The sequence below is a fragment of the Chionomys nivalis genome, chromosome 1, assembly GCF_950005125.1.
Source record: "Chionomys nivalis chromosome 1, mChiNiv1.1, whole genome shotgun sequence".
Classification (NCBI taxonomy): domain Eukaryota; kingdom Metazoa; phylum Chordata; class Mammalia; order Rodentia; family Cricetidae; genus Chionomys; species Chionomys nivalis.
The window spans coordinates 109158589-109175674 of record NC_080086.1 but is presented as its reverse complement, the minus strand read 5'-3'; the positions used below and the strand labels follow the sequence as shown (position 1 = coordinate 109175674).

General features: G+C 44.7%; 1 protein-coding gene across 1 annotated transcript in view; it reads left to right on the top strand.

The window, feature by feature from the left end:
* The first annotated feature begins 2175 nt into the window (after positions 1-2175).
* Tpo (thyroid peroxidase) overlaps positions 2176-17086 on the top strand; it is a 72658-nt gene continuing 57747 nt past the window's right edge. The window contains exons 1-5 of the mRNA XM_057779192.1: positions 2176-2233; positions 2875-2975; positions 8880-8964; positions 14696-14847; positions 16614-16746. Of these exons, the coding sequence (XP_057635175.1) occupies positions 2226-2233; positions 2875-2975; positions 8880-8964; positions 14696-14847; positions 16614-16746 (479 nt within the window). The 5' untranslated portion in view covers positions 2176-2225. The remainder of the gene's footprint in view (positions 2234-2874; positions 2976-8879; positions 8965-14695; positions 14848-16613; positions 16747-17086) is intronic.

Below are 17086 nucleotides of genomic sequence, written 5' to 3'. Positions count from 1 at the left end.
TCCTGCCTCCGGGTTCCCACAATGTTTCCTGGCCTGACTTCCTTCAGTGATGGACGACCATGCAGAAGTGTAAGCCACAGAAACCCGTTCCTCTGAAGTTGTTTTGGTCATGGTGTTTCATAACAGCAATGGTAGCCTTAACTCAGATACAGTGTGAGCAGGTAGTGAAAGATGCAGAGAGGCTGAGGAGTAAAGCTAAGGAGAGAGAGAGAGCTAGGAGGCGAGGGTGTGAGAAGATGTGAAGACGAGAGGGTGCTTGGGAAGGATGTGAGGGGAGAATCTGAGAAAAATACGGAGATGTGAGGAGAAGGTAAGAAATGGATCTGAGAAGAGATCCTGAGGAGAAATGAAGAGACCATGAGGAGAGGAAATAAGGGGGATACAGGAAATGATGGCCGTTTTAAACTGGTCCAGTCATTCCCCATTCGTTGCCTTTGCACACTGAAGTACTAACCAGTCCTCACAGAGAGATGTAACTTTTACCATCACTATAGCTTAATAGAGATAGAAGGCTAAAATTGCAGCCTATAGTTCAGAGGAAAAGATAGTTTTCTAACTTTTAGAAGTTCACTCTGCTGTCTCCATAGGGGTCTTTCTTGTTCTTAGGCACTCTTCTTTGGCCTCTGGGTAACACTGAAATGTGTTTGTGTGTGTAACAAGACTTTCATTGGGGAGACACAACACACGTCTCCTCACCCCAAATAGTGAACCAACAACAGACCAAAGTATAGATACCACTGAAGTCCAGCTTGATCAACCAATGATTTTATAAGGGTTTTCATACAGGGATATGGGTGAGGAGTTACTTGCAGGAACAGAAACGACTGAAAAACAGAAAGCTGCGTCACCAAAGCTCATCCCAGCATGGATGACAGTAACCTGGAGCACACTCCACAGCCTACGGGCAGCACAAAAGAGGCTGCGATTTCCAGGTGCCTCACTCAATTGCTCTTCCGGGGCTGCTTGCTCTTCTTGCATCTTGGCTTCTCTGAACATAACTGGACTTTGTTTATTCTGGCAGGGGGGGAACTTAGTAATCTTTCCCATTTCAGAGATGGTGGCTTTGGGGATGTTGCTGGCAAGCTTCAAATGTTTTCTGGATGAGACTCTTTAGTCACGCTTACAAACACAGGTGTATGTTATTCACTTTTCAGGGAGAAGGGCTGTTGGGGAATATTATTTTCAGGTGTGCTACTTTTGTTTACGTTGCATTTGTTTAACGCTTGCTCAGCCTGTCTGAAACACCTGATGGTCCTAATAAAAAGCTGGACGGCCAATAGCAAGGCAGGAGCAAGGATGGGCAGGGCTGGCAGGCAGAGAGAATAAAGAGAACAGAGGAAGGAGGAAACCGGAGGAGAGGAAGGCATCAGGGGTCAGCCACCCAGCTACATACAGCAAGCCATGGAGGAAGAAGTAAAGAAAGGTGTATGGAAATGGAGAAAGATAAAAGCCCAAAGGTAAAAGGTAGCCAGGATAACATAAGAAAAGCTGGCTAGAAATAAGTCAAGCGGAGGCTAGGCATTCATAACTAGGAATAAGCCTCCGTATGTGATTTATTTAGGAACTGGGTAGTGGGCCCCTCAAAAAGCATTGAGTCAAACACGAAAATCACACAGCAAAGGACCCTGGCATCTCAGAGACATGCAATGAGGTCCCAGGTTGCTAGTGGGGACCAGCAAACTGCACAATCCAGCTGGTGTTGGGTGATTCGTACTTTCTTTCATGTGGTTCTTTTATTCTAGTTATTGTTTTACAATTTCTCATATGTAATTCATATTATAAACATACATGTTTGTAATCAAAATGTCCTATTATCTTCTCATCCCATTACCACCCCCCACTACATCTCTTCTTCCAAAGTCTGGGGGTGTCCAGTTGCATCAGCTCCAAAAAGCGCAAATGTCCAAGGGGTTGGTTTTTAATAGGTTTCTTTTTCTCCAAAGATCTTTCTAGGTCAGGTGGACAGAGGGTCCTCTAGGACGTGGCGCCTTCTTTCCGACCAGCCAGGACATGGGAGAACTTGGCAGAAACACAATGCTAAACAAACGTAGGATGAAGCCACTCCCCTCAGAAGCTTGAGTGGGCAGCCAAGCCGGAGCAGAGTCCCTTTATATGGTGGGTGACCAAATCCTAGAAAACTAATCAAGATTCACATCTCAGAAGTTAAGACGGCAAAGAACGCACTCAACTGTGCACATCCTGCTTCCTCGCTTGAGAAAAGAAAAATGGTCAGGTTGTAAACTTTTTATTTTCCCATTTTCTAAGAGAAATCTATCATGAGAGGTGTAAAGTTGTCTATGGGAGGCCTGTGTGGCAAACAGATAGCTTTTCCCAGCAAAGCCTGGTAGTGCCCTGATCCCATGACTTCAGCTCAGCCATGCTGGGTAACTTATAAACCCCTGTACACTATGATGTATTCCTCCTGGGGTGTCCTGCTTAACAAAGTCAGGGGTTCAAAAAAAGCTGTCTAAGACTAAGAAAACAAAGCCTTAGAAAGTGGATGTGACCCATTTGGGGCCTTCTGTTTCATCTGAAATCACTTCATTATAATCCTCCCTCCTTAAGAAATGCAGCAGGTTCGGGGGTTTATTTGTCTTTATAGGGCTAAATTCTTACTGTTAGTTATCTGCTCCACATAGACTTGTGTGAAGAGATAAATCTCCCATTCTGAAGGCCCAGATTTGATGAAAAGAGGACCAGCTCTGACAAGCACTCCAGTCTCTCTATGCATCTTGTAGTTCTGAGGACGTTCAGCATCCTAAAGAGCAGCAGCCTTGGACTTGGGGTGGGGGGGCACCTGAGGAGAGGCCTGGGTGTTTATGGTCGATCCCACAGCATGCTGCCGAATGTCTGATTACCTCTTCTCCACTTCAGCTTCAGAACAAGAGCCCTTGGAGCTGCGGCAGTCACACTGGCGGTGATAGGAGCTGGAATTTTCTTCCCTTTCATCCTGAGAAGCAGAGAAGTCTTGTGGGGTAAGCAACAAATAAGATATGATCTTTTAGCCTTGCAAAGTTGTTTCCCACACTCAACAAATGGAGCCTGCTGCGCCAGTTGTTGAGAACTGGTTAAGATCCTTTTGTGCTTGTCAAAGAGGAAAATGGAAGCCTTCAGTTTAGAGGGATGAAAAATGTAATTCGTTCTTTAAAAGAACTGATTTTTTTTCATGATTTCATGATTGCAGGATAAATCATTTTCATTTTACCTGTACATATATCTGGAAGAAAAGTTCTGAGTATTTTGTTTCCTTTGTTATAAAATCATCTTTCATTAAATGTCTCTGGTACAGTTTCTGAAATTAGTCAGTTGTATGGGAAATTATGATAAGAAAGCTACTGAGATGCTATGATTAACATAATCACTCTTTGCTATAAAGAAGAAAGGAAGTGAGGAGGGAAGGGTGGGGATGGAGAAAGGGAAGAGAGGAAGAGCGGGACATGGGGGAGGAAGGGGAAAAAGGACATCAGTCACCCTGGAGGAAGTTTCCTGGTGACAGAATGTTGACGAGGCACCCCCTTCCCACTCCCCCCCCTCCCGTGCCCAGTCTCTCAGACACTGCCCATCCCTTGGACTTTAGCATCCTCATTCGCACCCAACCCTGCCTCCAGTTAGGAGCCATGCTCTGCCTATTGTTTTCTGAATGTCTGGACATCACGACTGTACTGGTCACCCTGCTGCCTTTCCAGGCTAGAGAACTCCTGAGGAAAGCCTCCCTCCTCCCTTCCTTCTGGGTCTCCACACTGGTTATACTGGGAGCCACAAAGCTCTCCTTCTGGTGGCCAAGCCTTTCCCCTCCCAAGTCTGGGTCTTCAACTGCCCACCACAGACATTCCTGGTCAGCCTTAACTGAGGAAGTGTGTTGCCATCGGCAGCTAGGAAAAACAAAAGGAATACTCCTTTTAAATCTTACTCCTCCATACCAACCCTTCCAACTTCTGGAACAAAGCAGGTGTTCAGCATGCAGGCAGGGAGTAAACCAGTTTGTCCTTCTGCTTCGTGGTTTTCAAGGCGCTAGAGCAATAAAACAAGACTGGGAAGGTGGAGGGCATGAGGCAAGCCAAGAATAGCAGCCGCCCCCACGAGCTGTCCATAAAAACATCTGCGCGCCATGGCTTTAAATTTTGGAAATTATATTATTTTCAGAAATCAGCATGGGGGGTATCTATAACTGCACACACAGATTGTTTTGTTTCTTGAGGATAAGGTCTCAGTATGCAGCCCCCATGAGCCCAAAACTCACTATGTAGAACACACAGAGATCTGCCTGCCTCTGCTTCTGCCTCCAGAATGCTGGGGTGAAAAGCATGATTTACGAATCTACGAATCTGTAATGTATTTAACTCTTTTGCCTACATTTTAAATAACATAATAACGTACAAAGCAACTTTTATCATGGTCGTGCACTTTGAAGTGCATTTTACCATTCTTTCTGATGCTTTGAAGCTGGCTTATTATCTATCTATTCTATAAATTTCTCATTTAGAAGATATTCCAGCAGTCAATAGGCCAGCACTAAAGATGATGAGGGGAGACTCACGAGGTTAAGGATCGCTTTGGCTATGCCTTTGAACTGGTATAGGTCAGCAGGGGAGCACTTGCCTTGGCATGGATGAAGTCATAGACTTGACACGAAATTTAAAAAAAAAGATTAAAATCACTAATAGTGCTCTTTAAGTTCTTCTTGGTGTGGTAGCATACCTATAATTCCATCTGAGGCAGGAGGATCAAGAATTCAAGGCTAGCATCGAATATATAGCAAGTTTAAGTGAACCCAGCCTGGACTTCATGAAACCCTGTGGCAGACAAACAAAATAGCAAAGCAAGCAAGAAGTGTATGCTTCGCAGTGGTTTGATCTTACATCCTTTAACGTCTAAACATTATTTAGTCATCTGGAAAGAAAACAGCAGTGCCTTTGAAACAAATATTCACTGGTAAAATGTAATTGAAACATAGCTTTCATTTGGTCTATTTCATCACAGCCAAAATTAAATGCATTTGGAAGATGACAGTGCAGAGATGGGTTTGTGATTTGGGTGACATCAATGGCACTTTGGGAAGCAAAGCTATAGGACACAAAAACACACACACGCGCGCACATACACATACATACACACACACACGCGCGCGCATACACATACCCATTCACACATACACACAAATACACACACGCATATACACACACTCATACACATACACACACACGATACACACATGCACACACATACACATGCACACACATACACACATGCACATACACGTATGCACACATGTTGGGAGCAGTAAGACCCCAGATCCTGAATTTCTTGTAATCCCCTGATCTGAGTGCCTACAGCTGCTCTGAGCATGAGACCTTCAGGAGTTCCTGATGGCAGGACAGTGGTTTCTGGTGGGTTTGGCTGGGGCGTGGCTATCTCTATATAATCTGCCCCTGAACACAATAAAGGGGGCTTTCTTGGGGAATTCAAGGATGACCCATGTCGCTGTCTGCTGTCTCTCTCTGTGTCTGTGTATTTTAACCTCCAGCTCCCTGGCCCGAAGCTCGCGAACTGGGTGCCAGCGCACAGAGCACAGACATGTGCGCGGTGCATGGCAATTGAAGGTCTCCACCAAGATTTCAGCACACACACATATGCATATGCACATACGCACACGCGCGCACACACACACATACACACACCACTGTGTAGAGCCAGATGGCTCAAAACACAGAGGAAAAAAAACCCTTAACACCTGGAAATTCAGTAATAAAGTTCTGAAAATGAAAACGGGTTTCATCTTCCCCTAAGGTATATCCACGGCCATTATCAATCTAAGAAAACTCTCCTCAGAGCATGTCTTGACAACCCTTGGTAGCACACGCTTCATGAAGACCTGTGTATTGCTCTCCACAGACTGAGACTGGCTTCCAGTGTTGGTGCCAAATTGGTGCGAAATGATCTTTATGGTGAACTCAGAGCTCGCTGCAACTGTGAAAAGAAAATAAGATGCAAATGAACAGCGTGAGCAGGAAAAGCTGCCTGTGAATCCTGAGATTGGGAAGCCAGCCTAGTGGGGGAATTTGTTTAAAAGGAGAGCGGCTGAGCTCTGTTCCAGTTCACCAGATTTCTGAAAACAGAGATCGTCAAAACAGGATCCACACGTGGCTCTGAGCAAAAAACCAAGGGATCTGAGTTAGCCAGAGACATGCACCTGAAAGCCGAGGGCATCTGTGGCTTTAGAAAGAATGACGTTAGTTCTCTTTGCTGTTTCGTTTCATACCGTTTTGCTTTGTGTTAGTGAACATGTTTGGAACTACGGAGCCTACTTCTTTGTCTTGACACACAGGACCTTTTTTGTATAATGGCTTCTTGCATCCCAGTTATAAATATGCAAACGGTGGGATTCTAGAGGCCAGTGTGCTTCCCAGAGCAGATGGCATTTTCGGAAGGTACACATGGAAAACCAGGTGACAAATGATATTTCCTGGACAGGGAATGAGTCAAGTTATTCTCTAGAATTTGGATTTCTCTTCTAGGAAAACAGAAGAAGCAGAGTTGAAATTCTCGGGTCATTGGCCTAGCCTCAACCACAAGTAGGAGGTGGTTGTGCAGGTGGGCGGATCTTGAATGCTACAAATGACTTGGGTCATAGAGAAGCACTCTCTCTCCCCCTGCTGGCCAGAAAACCCATCTGCAAAGTGTTTCCAGGTCTCCAGCCAGGCACAGAAATTCAGGAACACACATCACAAACCCAGCTGCCAGCTGCCTTAGTGGCCTTCTCCACTTATCTTCTTCCTCACAGCTTGTTCCCTAACCACCTGCTCCCTCCTCCCTCCTTCTTTCTCCTTCCTTCTCTCTTTCTTTTCTTCCTTTCCCTGAGAATGCCATTTAGCCAGGTTTCCAGCTCGGCTTTATCAGTTAGCTCTGGCAGCTCTCACTGGATGTCGGCACACAGACCAAGACTTGCGTCTGCCAATTTTTTTTACTTGTTTATCCTTTCTTTGTCTAATTTATGCGGCCCCAGAAAGTTAACCTAAGATGGGCAGAGGGGAAGATTCTCTCCTCTATTGTAGATGAATGAGACATCTCTGTTCATCCCAAACATAATTAATTCAAAATCCATCCAGTTCCATGGAGATTTTTAGATGATCATCCGTGAGAGGTGTTCCTGTGGCAAAATTTGAAAGAATAAATATTTCTTTAAATTTTGGTAAAATATTTTATAGTATAGCAAATTAAGTATAAGCAATACATAACCAGTTTTATTTAAATATCATCTTAATAGGGGCAAATAACAAATTCTGTCATTGGCAGCTACTATTCCCCCAGAATAGCAAATACACACACACACACACTCCACACACACCAATTTTTTTCTTCATAGTTAATTCTTCTATTCAATCACTTAGGTCATACACACGAGAAGCCTCTAACCTGGTAGAGGCCATGCATTCTAGTCCCCTCTAATGGTCACAGTGCACAGGATACACAGTGAAGAAGTGATCATGTTCTTCTGCTGCATCCACTCAGAGGGTCATGACTTTGTTAAGGAAGAGAAAATGAGTTGTATATTTTAAGTAGCGACTTTGGAAGGGGGCTATATGCAGAGGTCTGTAACGGTGTTGGTGCCCATGTGTATGTGTATAGAGGCCAGCAGAGGGCATCAGGAGTCCATCACTCTCTACATTGCTACCAAAAGACAGGTTCTCTCACTGAACCTGCAGCTGGACTGGCAGCCAGCAAGCCTCAGCAACCCTCCTAACCCTGCTTTGTGCAGTGTCTCAGTAAAAGGTGCATGAAGGCACGCCAAGCTTTTCACGGATATTGGGATCTGAACTGAGGTCCTAATGCTAGAAATCAAATGTTCTCATTCACTAAGCCATTTCTGTAGTACCAGAGGGTGCTACTTTTTAAAGTGAGGAGGAAATCAAGCTACCACACCCAGAGCTATGAAATATCAAACATCGTCCCTGTAGATTGTTGGGTCTTGAAGTTTTTAGAGAGGAGCCTGGATTACTCTGTGGGCAGCGGGGTCTTTGTGTTGGGAGGGGAGGTGCAGTCCAGCAGTCCTGTGTTTTCAAAGGCACCTGACTGACAGCAGAAAGGAAAGAAACGTGAGATGTCTCTGCTGTGACTGTCCCCTCTCAGTGATGGGAGTGCAGGGGAAGCCAGTTTTGAGGCACAGAGTTTCCCTTACAAGGCATTGATGAAGTGAGAAGAGACACATTTTCAAGCCTCTGCAACTGCACTTGACCCCAGACAAAGCATCAGATGCTGCCTTAGCGTTCTATTGCTGTGAGGAGACACCGTGAACAAGGCAATGCTTTTAAAAACAAAAGCCTTAAGTTGGGGGCTTGCTGACAGATTTTAGAGGGTTAGTCCAAGATCATCGTGGTGAGAAGCAGACAGGCATGACACTGTCTTGAGGATGAGTGCTTTCCCCAGCTAGGAAATTCCATGCCATAGCTGACTTCAGGAATGGAAATGAGAACTGGGGGTAGCAAGCTAGATTTCGAAGGAAAGTGAGTAAACACTGTGCCCCACCTAAGGGCTGGTGTGGGCTGGGGGACTTGGGATCACAAGCGTCTGAGACTCTGCAACAGCTTCCCATCACACTGCTGCCTCTTACATCAGATGTCAAAGGCTGATGCTGCCAGGTGCTGATGCTAAAAGGCACTCCCACCGATACAGTGTCTGAAATGCTCAGTTACTTAGTTTACCTTTTCACAATTTGTTTCATTTTGATGTAAATGTTAATGCCCAAGAACAGCCCAATAATCCATTCATCTCTAGAGATCGTGGCACCGTCACTGTGTCTGTCTGCACTTGAGGGAGGACATCAAACCTGGGAGAGTTGCTGCACCGTGGATGCTTTAGTGGTGCCATGTTTTATATCCTAGGGAAGATGATGAAGTCCCGTGTTATCAGTGTCGTGGAAGCAAGCCAACTCATGGTGGACAATGCAGTCTACAACACCATCAAAAGGTAAAGGACAGTGTCCCCATTACCCCCTGTTGCAAATGAGGCACTGAAGCTCAGGTGAGAGGATTCATGGTTCCAACGTTGTGGGCAGCAATGATTAGACAATGCTCAGTCTCCAATGCTTCGCTCAGAGAAACACAGATCAAAAGCCTGTGGTCTACTTGTAGATCAAGGTGCCATGATGACAAAGTCTGACTCCTTGTCAGGAATAACATTATGGCATAATGGGAGGAAAGGGTGCTGTATGCCTCAGGCTTGGTGGCCACTAGGATGTCACCATTGTACTACCTCAAGCATAGAACCAAAGCTGCCCATCATTTTTTCCTGACATCTTATACTCATTTTTAATTTTTTAAGCAAAATTTTATAATCTTACTGCACGACTGTACATGTTTTTATTCACATGCATATCTAAGTTCCATGTGCACACCATATGCCTGCCGTGGCCAGATGTGGGCATCAGATCTGCTGGAACTAGATTTACAGACTGTTGTGAACCACAGTGTGGGTGATGGGAATCTACCGTGGGCCCTCTAGAAAAGAAGTCAGTGCTCTGAACTCTGAGCTGTCTCTCTAGGCCCTGACATCATGCTTTTAAATATGTGGCAGACACCAGTGCTAATGGTATCATGGTGTCTCTTTAGATGTTCAGAAAGCATCAAAAAGAATGCTAGGTTTTGTCTTCACAAGCTTATCATTTTATTGGAAGTTGGTGGAAAGTTACATCTCTTATAGCCAAATTATTACCTGACATATTCTGATTTTACTTCAAATTTCTATTATGCCAGGTAGGAAACGGTTTCATTATTCCACATTGGCTACAGACAAATTGTTACTTGACTATTAAAAAAGATTGAAGGTGGAAAAAAAGAGGGGACACTGGCAAATGAACTGATAGGAATCATGAGGGAAGACAGGGAGGTTTTCAGTAGTGCGGGATGCTCCTGGGAATCTTAGAGTTGGAGAGTTCCCACTGGAGGTGGGAGATGTGGGAGAGAGTTTGTAAACCCGAAAGGGTTTCATGGTGCTGACCTTGGTGAGGGAACTGCAGCTGATGGCATAGGGGAACCCTATGACTGCACTGTTTGGGCGGGGGGTGCATGAGGTGTACTGGCTGTATGGCGGCTTCAGCTATGATTGGCAGCCTATGCTTCTGCAGCAGGGAGTAGAGCCATGTCTAAAAGCTGGTAAGGGTGGGAAGGGCCTGCTGCCATTCTTGGCTGAGCCACCTAGGTCAGATATGCTGTAGGAAGTAGCTCCAAGTACCAGGCATGCTCAGTAGCCCTTTCTGAATATAGGAGTAAAGCCACCAACTCCTCTACTCTCTCAGACCAAGAGTCCTCATCAGACCAGGCAGATGAACTTTCCTGGCTCAGACTTGCACTTCTGTAGAACAAAATCTATACCTGTATATTCACCAGGTGGTCCTCTCTCTCCCTCTCTTTCTTTCTCCATTCTCTTCTTCTCCCCCTTACCCTCCCTACCTCCCATCTTCTCTCCCACCTAGAACGTGGATAAGATTACTTTCCCTCTTTTTTCTCTTCTGAGAGACAGTGGGTCTGGGGGAACAGAAAGCTCTAGACAGCACAAAGTGCCAGGACTGCATCCTTACCCATGAGGCCCACTCCTGGGGCAACAAACGGGTTCCCTTTCAGTGCTCAGAGTGAGTTTCTGGTTCACATTTGCCCACAGGCTCCTAGATGGACTCGGCTAGATTATCAGTGCTCAGACCTGTAACTTCATCTTAGTCTGCTGACACCAAAATGTTCCAGGTTCTTCCTGGCAGCAGATTGAGAAGCAAAGGGCACAGGGTGGCTTGATGAGGACAATGCTGCTGGGCAGTGGTCTCCACTTCTCCAACACCCAGGGGACTGAAGAGAACACACATCTGACACATGGCTTTTCCTCGGCATTTTACATAAAAAACCCTGAGCCAGCTAAACGCAAAGTTCCCGCAATGCGAGTGTAAAATCAATATATTCCTGCAAATATGAGGACGCACACCCGTCATTTAACACCCTTCCAGCCTCTGCCGCCGTCAGGTTAGCCCTGTGCAATGGCTGGAGACCTGCACTGTGATTGGAGGGCTAACATGCGAAGCTGCCTCTTCTGCCCCTCCCCGGGACCACAGCAAATGAACAGCTGACTAGGCAATTGATACAAACACTTCATCTAGTCCCTAAGATCTGAGCACAGAGCAGGCTGAATATGGAAGAGAGGTCATCCGCCAGGGAGGACCAGTTCTTTTGAAGGACCATGTGATAGCTAAGGGGACAAGCCAGGAGAATATATAGGCACTGGTTCTTGGTAATGGTCACTATTGTCAGCAAGCTGTGAGGACTAGAATGCCCAGCCTAGGGGTCAAGATACCAGGGAAGACTGTTCCAGTGGCTGTCCACCAAACAGCCAACCAGGGGTTCTTTTGCTCTGCCCAGATGGGAATCCTGGACAAGCAAGGAGAAGGTCTTCCCATGCTCCTCTCCAGTGGCTTTCCTTTCCCTGTGGCAACAGTGAGCAACAGCAGTAGGCATGAAGAGGCATCAGCAAGTGTCACGCTCCAGTGCCAGTCCCTGCGAGTCTCAGGTATAAGGGCCCTTAGCCTGACAAGTGTAACAGTACCTACCAGGCCCGGGGTTTTAGAAATTTAGCCCTTGGCAGCGACTAGTATTATAGCTCTTGGACTAGGGTCGAAGAGCCTTGACTCTAAGGAACGGACAGCTCTCTGAGAATACTCCATCAACCATGGTCTGCACGTTCTTTTCTCTGGCTTCTTAAATTTTTGTTTATCCTTTGTCTCTGCCCTCCACTCCCTCATCATCTTTCCTTCTGCTTCGTTCTTCCTTCCCTGTTCTCAACCTGATCAGCTGCTTCCTCGGCAGTCAGGTAGCTGAATGCTCAACCCCTCCCTCCATCCAGCCTCCTAGCACCAATCACAGCCACCAAGGCTTCTGTTTTGGACCCGTTGTGGTCTTGCCCCAGCTCCAGTCTCACCAGTTCTTCTGCTAGAGCCCCAGAGAGCTCCTCTAAGGAGGCAGAAATGGTTCATCAAGGATCATGACAGCAAAAGGCCTGGGGCTGACTGCTGGGGTCTTTGGTAAGGTGTCCATGGTGTATTCAGTGGTTAGTTCTGGCATAGCGATAGTCAGCTGTTAGACTAGCAGGCTTTTTTTCTTTCCTCAAAGCAGCTAGAGCAGTAAGGGAAAGTTCATTAACCACTAAATAGAAAGACAGATAACCCTACATCCAAAATATTTGTCTGTTTACAAAGGCAAACATCAGAAGGGTACTCAAAATACAAACATTAAAACATACCATTTTCCCTCTTAACAATGTCCTTAGGGAAATGTGTCTGTCTTTAGGGGCCTTGTTTCTGTCTACCATTAACATCTCAGGAAGGTAAAGCCCTGCTAGTGGTGAGTGACAATGGCCTCCACCTCTGAACTGAGGCCTCCTGACCTCTGTCCATTCCCTTGGAGCTTTGGTCAATTCATGTCCTAGATTACAAATTAAATAACCTGTCTCCTCAAGACTCGGGACTTCATTAGATCTTTTACTAATACATGAGCATGTAAAAAAATATAAATATTTAATATGTCATATATTATACCATGGACATTGGTAAACAGAGTCACTCATTACCAGTGCATTGAGGTCTGTGTGTGTATATGTGTGCGTATGTATGTATGTGTATATATGTATCTCAACACTGCTACTGTCACACATATCTACCTTGAAAAGTTACTCACCTTACATGAGTTAAGTGTTAAATTCCTCACCTACAAAACTGTCATAATCATAGTATTTATGCCCTGAGGTTTTAAGTCTTATTTGTATTGCATATTTTGGGATCTGCAGCATGCTGTTTTTGGATATATACAGAGATGTGGAAATGATTACAAAAGACACTGTCATCTAAAGTCACTGGTCTTGTTCTGTGATAAGAGCAGGTGCGCTAAAGTAGTCCCACACTAGCTCAGCAGGGAGTATAATGAAGGGTTCTTTATTTAGGGGTAGACTCACAGATCAACAGTCCTCTGCTCTAGAGGGGAACAGGAACCAAATCCAGCAGCCGAGAGAGAGAGACAGAGACAGAGAGAGAGAGAGGGAGGGAGGGAGGGAGAGAGAGAACACATTTCTACATCTGTTTTTATAGTATTCAAGAGCACACCCAAAGCGTCATTGGCTGAAGGAATTTCCCCAGTACCTCCCACTTTTGTCTAAATGCGAAATAAAAAACTAAATGCAATAAGAACAGGTATCAAGTATAAAAATTAGAATTACAACCAGCATAAATAATATTAAGCAAGAAACATATGCTAAATGTTTCAATAATTATCCTATCCTTAGGAGTCTAAGTCTTGTATTAGAAATGGCTTGGCTAAGTCATGAGAGGAAAGTAACTATGATTATCGAGTCTTCAACCCCATCTAAGACCTGAGAAGGGAAATAATATTACTTGAATAAATAGGAAGTACAATCAAACAACTTCCAAAATGTGCAATAAATGACAGAGACAACTGACTACCTGGGCAATCACCCAAAGTCTCATTTGCAAAGTTGGAGCAACCAAAATTTGACTACGTCCTAGAGTAACTGAGAGACCATTTTCAGAGGCAGGAGAATTTTCAAAACCATCTTACCCTGTCTTAGTAAGGTTTGGCAGTCTTTTTTCTTGTATTCTGCTTGTCCGGTTCAGACACCATGCATTTTGTCAGTGGTAGAAACATGGTCAGTTCTTTGCTCAAAGGCCAGTTTTGCCAAGAAGAAATCAACTCTGAGTGTCATCAGTGCCCAACATTCTCTCAGGAATAGATTGGTATTGGAATAGGAACAATTGTGTCTCACATCAACAGAACCCTAAGATATTTAAATGCCATATTCTACAGTTCTTTGAAGTGGCTCGCGACTGCCTGCAAGCTTTGGGTTCCTTGATATTCTGGCCAACTCAATTCTCTATATATGAACACGTTGCTCTTAATTAACTAAATTTAGTAATTAAGTCCCAGGCAATTCAGGCCTCTCCCAACAAAGTTTGTCCTCAGGGTTAGGGACATCAATTAGGGGTTGATTATAACTGGTATAGGGTTGGGGGTTGGGGTGGAAATTTTGTAGGCTCAGGGATCTCCTTTTTAAAAAAGGAGAGAAAATTGAATGGGATAATAAATTAGTGTGAGCTTACTCACACTAATAATAGTGAGTAATAGAGTGAATACTTATGAGCTATTGTTTATAGACAATATACATTGGTATAGAGTCTTGTATATTGATACAAATTCAAATTATATCTGTTATGTTTAAAATGCTCCTATTTGTGTTTACAATATTTGTACACCTATGCAAAATTATTTTGTTATATGCATGCATATTTCTACCTCTGCTTAAGACATTTTGTATATTGATACAATTTTAGGGCATATTTATCATATTGTACTATACATTTCTACCTCTGATCAAGATACTTATATGTTGTTTACATTTTGAGGTCATTGTCCTCACTTGCTGCCCAGTTGTTTAAAGATTCTTTAATAGTTAGACTAATCAGGTTCTTTAGATACATAGTGGTTGTATTTCACATAAGTAGATAATCTTCAACCACTTCGCAGACAACTATGCTCAGATTTTTCGATAGGTTCTGGAAATCAAATTTGAGTACTTATATGCTTGTTCATCAAGTACTCTTGCCAGCTGAACTGCCTCCCCAGCTCCAACTAACTTATGTCTCTGTATGCTCTAGAAACCTCAAGAAAAGAGAAGTCCTTTCGCCCGCCCAGCTTCTGTCTCTCTCCAAGCTGCCAGAGTCCACCAGTGGAGCCGTTTCCCGAGCAGCAGAGATCATGGAAACATCAATACAAACCTTGAAACGGGAACCATCACAGTTCTTCACAGGTAAGTGGCCACGTGCCTCTGCTCTGCTTAAACCTATGCACAACCTCTCATTTGTGTTATTCTGAGAAATACAGTTTCTCTGGTATTCAAATCCTATTTCTGTAGAGAAACATGCCTTTTGGGGTCTAAAATAAATTGGGGACGTTCTTATAATCTTCCCACCTAGTCGAACTTGGTAAACACCTTCCCTCATAGAAGTTCTTTGAGGAAACATTCATCTAGGGTGTGTCTGGTCACGGCAAGCCGGGGGCTGCAGATGCAGCTTCCCAGTTTGTAGCCAGGGCCTCTAACTTAGTTACTCAAGGAATGTGACAGCCACATGGGTTGCCTCCAAAAATGAGGTGAGTCTGCGGTCTCTGGGCTCACGTGGTGGCTGCAGTGGAGCACACTGGAAGAAAATATAAACCACCTCAGATCAAAACTTCTGTGGAGCTGAGATACTGCAGCCAGCATGGGCACCACCTAAAGAGCATTGTCATTTCTGTGATGACACGCTTGAAAATGAGCTTTCTTTTAACAAACTCCGTGAGATCTATTTCCAGTGCAGTGTTGTGAGCTACTTGAGCATTAGTGCTGCTTTGCCTGATTAGGTGAATGTGTTTTAAACCAGGATTAACTGCAATTCTCAGACTCAGATCCTACACTGAACAGTTAAGTTATATTGATTTTTGTGTTTGCTTGTTTTTAGAGACAGTGTTTCTGTATAGTTTTGGAACCTGTCCTGGAACTTGCTCTGTAGATCAGGCTGGCCTCAAACTCACAGAGATCCACCTGCCTCTGCCTCCTGAATGCTGGGATTAAAGGCATAAACCACCACCGCCCAGCAAGTTTAATTGATTTGTATAGCAATCAAAAAGTCATTCCTAAAAGAGGTTTGCTTCAGACCACATAGTTGAAAGACCTTCCTAGGAACTTTGGTCCCTATCTAGTAATGACATCAGCTCAGACAGTAGTAGAAGGGATGTGGGGTAACCTGCCCCAAGGACGGGAGCCTACTAGCTCCTCCTTTCATTTTACAAGGCACTCAGCCCAGGCCCAAGTGAGAGCACATTGGGAAGGCAGGCCATACTGGGAAACTGGAGAATTCTACCCTAAAGAATGTTGTAAAGTTATTTGGCTATAGACTCTGCCACTCCAGAAGATTTAAGGTATCATAAGGGAAGTGACAGAATTGGCAAGAGAAACGGTAAAATAAAAGAGACTTCATTCACAGGCTCTAATCTAGAGAAGTTTATAAGAGAGAGGAATCAATAGGAGAAAAGAATAAAGGCTTTTGTAGAGGAAGGAATGAATGCTATTAGCCAGCTAAACCAAAGCAGGTTCCTACAGGAAGATAGATATCCTGGCTTAGGGCTCCCCTGAAGCATTAGATAATTGTGGGATGGGAATGTCTTGTTGCCCAGATGTAATGAGTTGTTCCCAGCAATGTGTCCTGTGAGATGGGTGACATCTCTAAGAAGTGGATCCTGGCCTGTCCTCCTGGAGCCTCGTGGTTCTCAGGTTGTATTTCTGAATCTTCATGAAGCAAAAGAATAGACAAAACCCCCACCGTCCTATCAATGAAGGTGCTCGAGGGGGTTAAATGAAGGTGTATATGACTGGGGAAAAGACAGCAGGTTTTCTCAGAACGGTGACAGAGGCTACACAGGAAGCCCCAGTGCAGATGTTGAGGCTATGTCTGATACATTGTTGGAAAGGGACTTTATCTGGTACTGGTGTTATCTAGTACTGACGTTGTCACACACATTCTGGTCTATCTTATGTAGATGCCCTATCAGCAGACCTTCTGGGCACCATCGCCAACCTGTCGGGATGCTTGCCTTTCATGCTGCCACCGAGATGTCCTGATACCTGCCTGGCAAATAAGTACCGGCCCATCACCGGGGCGTGCAACAACAGGTACTGTGTGCAGACACTCTGCCGGCCGTGGGCCCTTCATGGCTTGATCTGGATTACAAGCCATTGTGAAGTAGCCTCTAGATCCATGAACTGTGACCACCCACCCCGCTCTGTGCCATATTCTCCCATTCTCCAGCTCCTTGGCCTTGCCACCCTCATGCTGCCCTGCACTATAGATACAGACAGCAGAGGAAAGCTTTTTCGCTCTGTCTCACTTCTCTCTTCTAAAATCACAGATGGATTATCCTCACCTAATGTCTCAAGTTCCAGTACTAGGCAGCATCCTTGACTTCTCCATATCTCTTGCCTGTCTCTAGTGTGTTACCAGGACTTTCCGCTT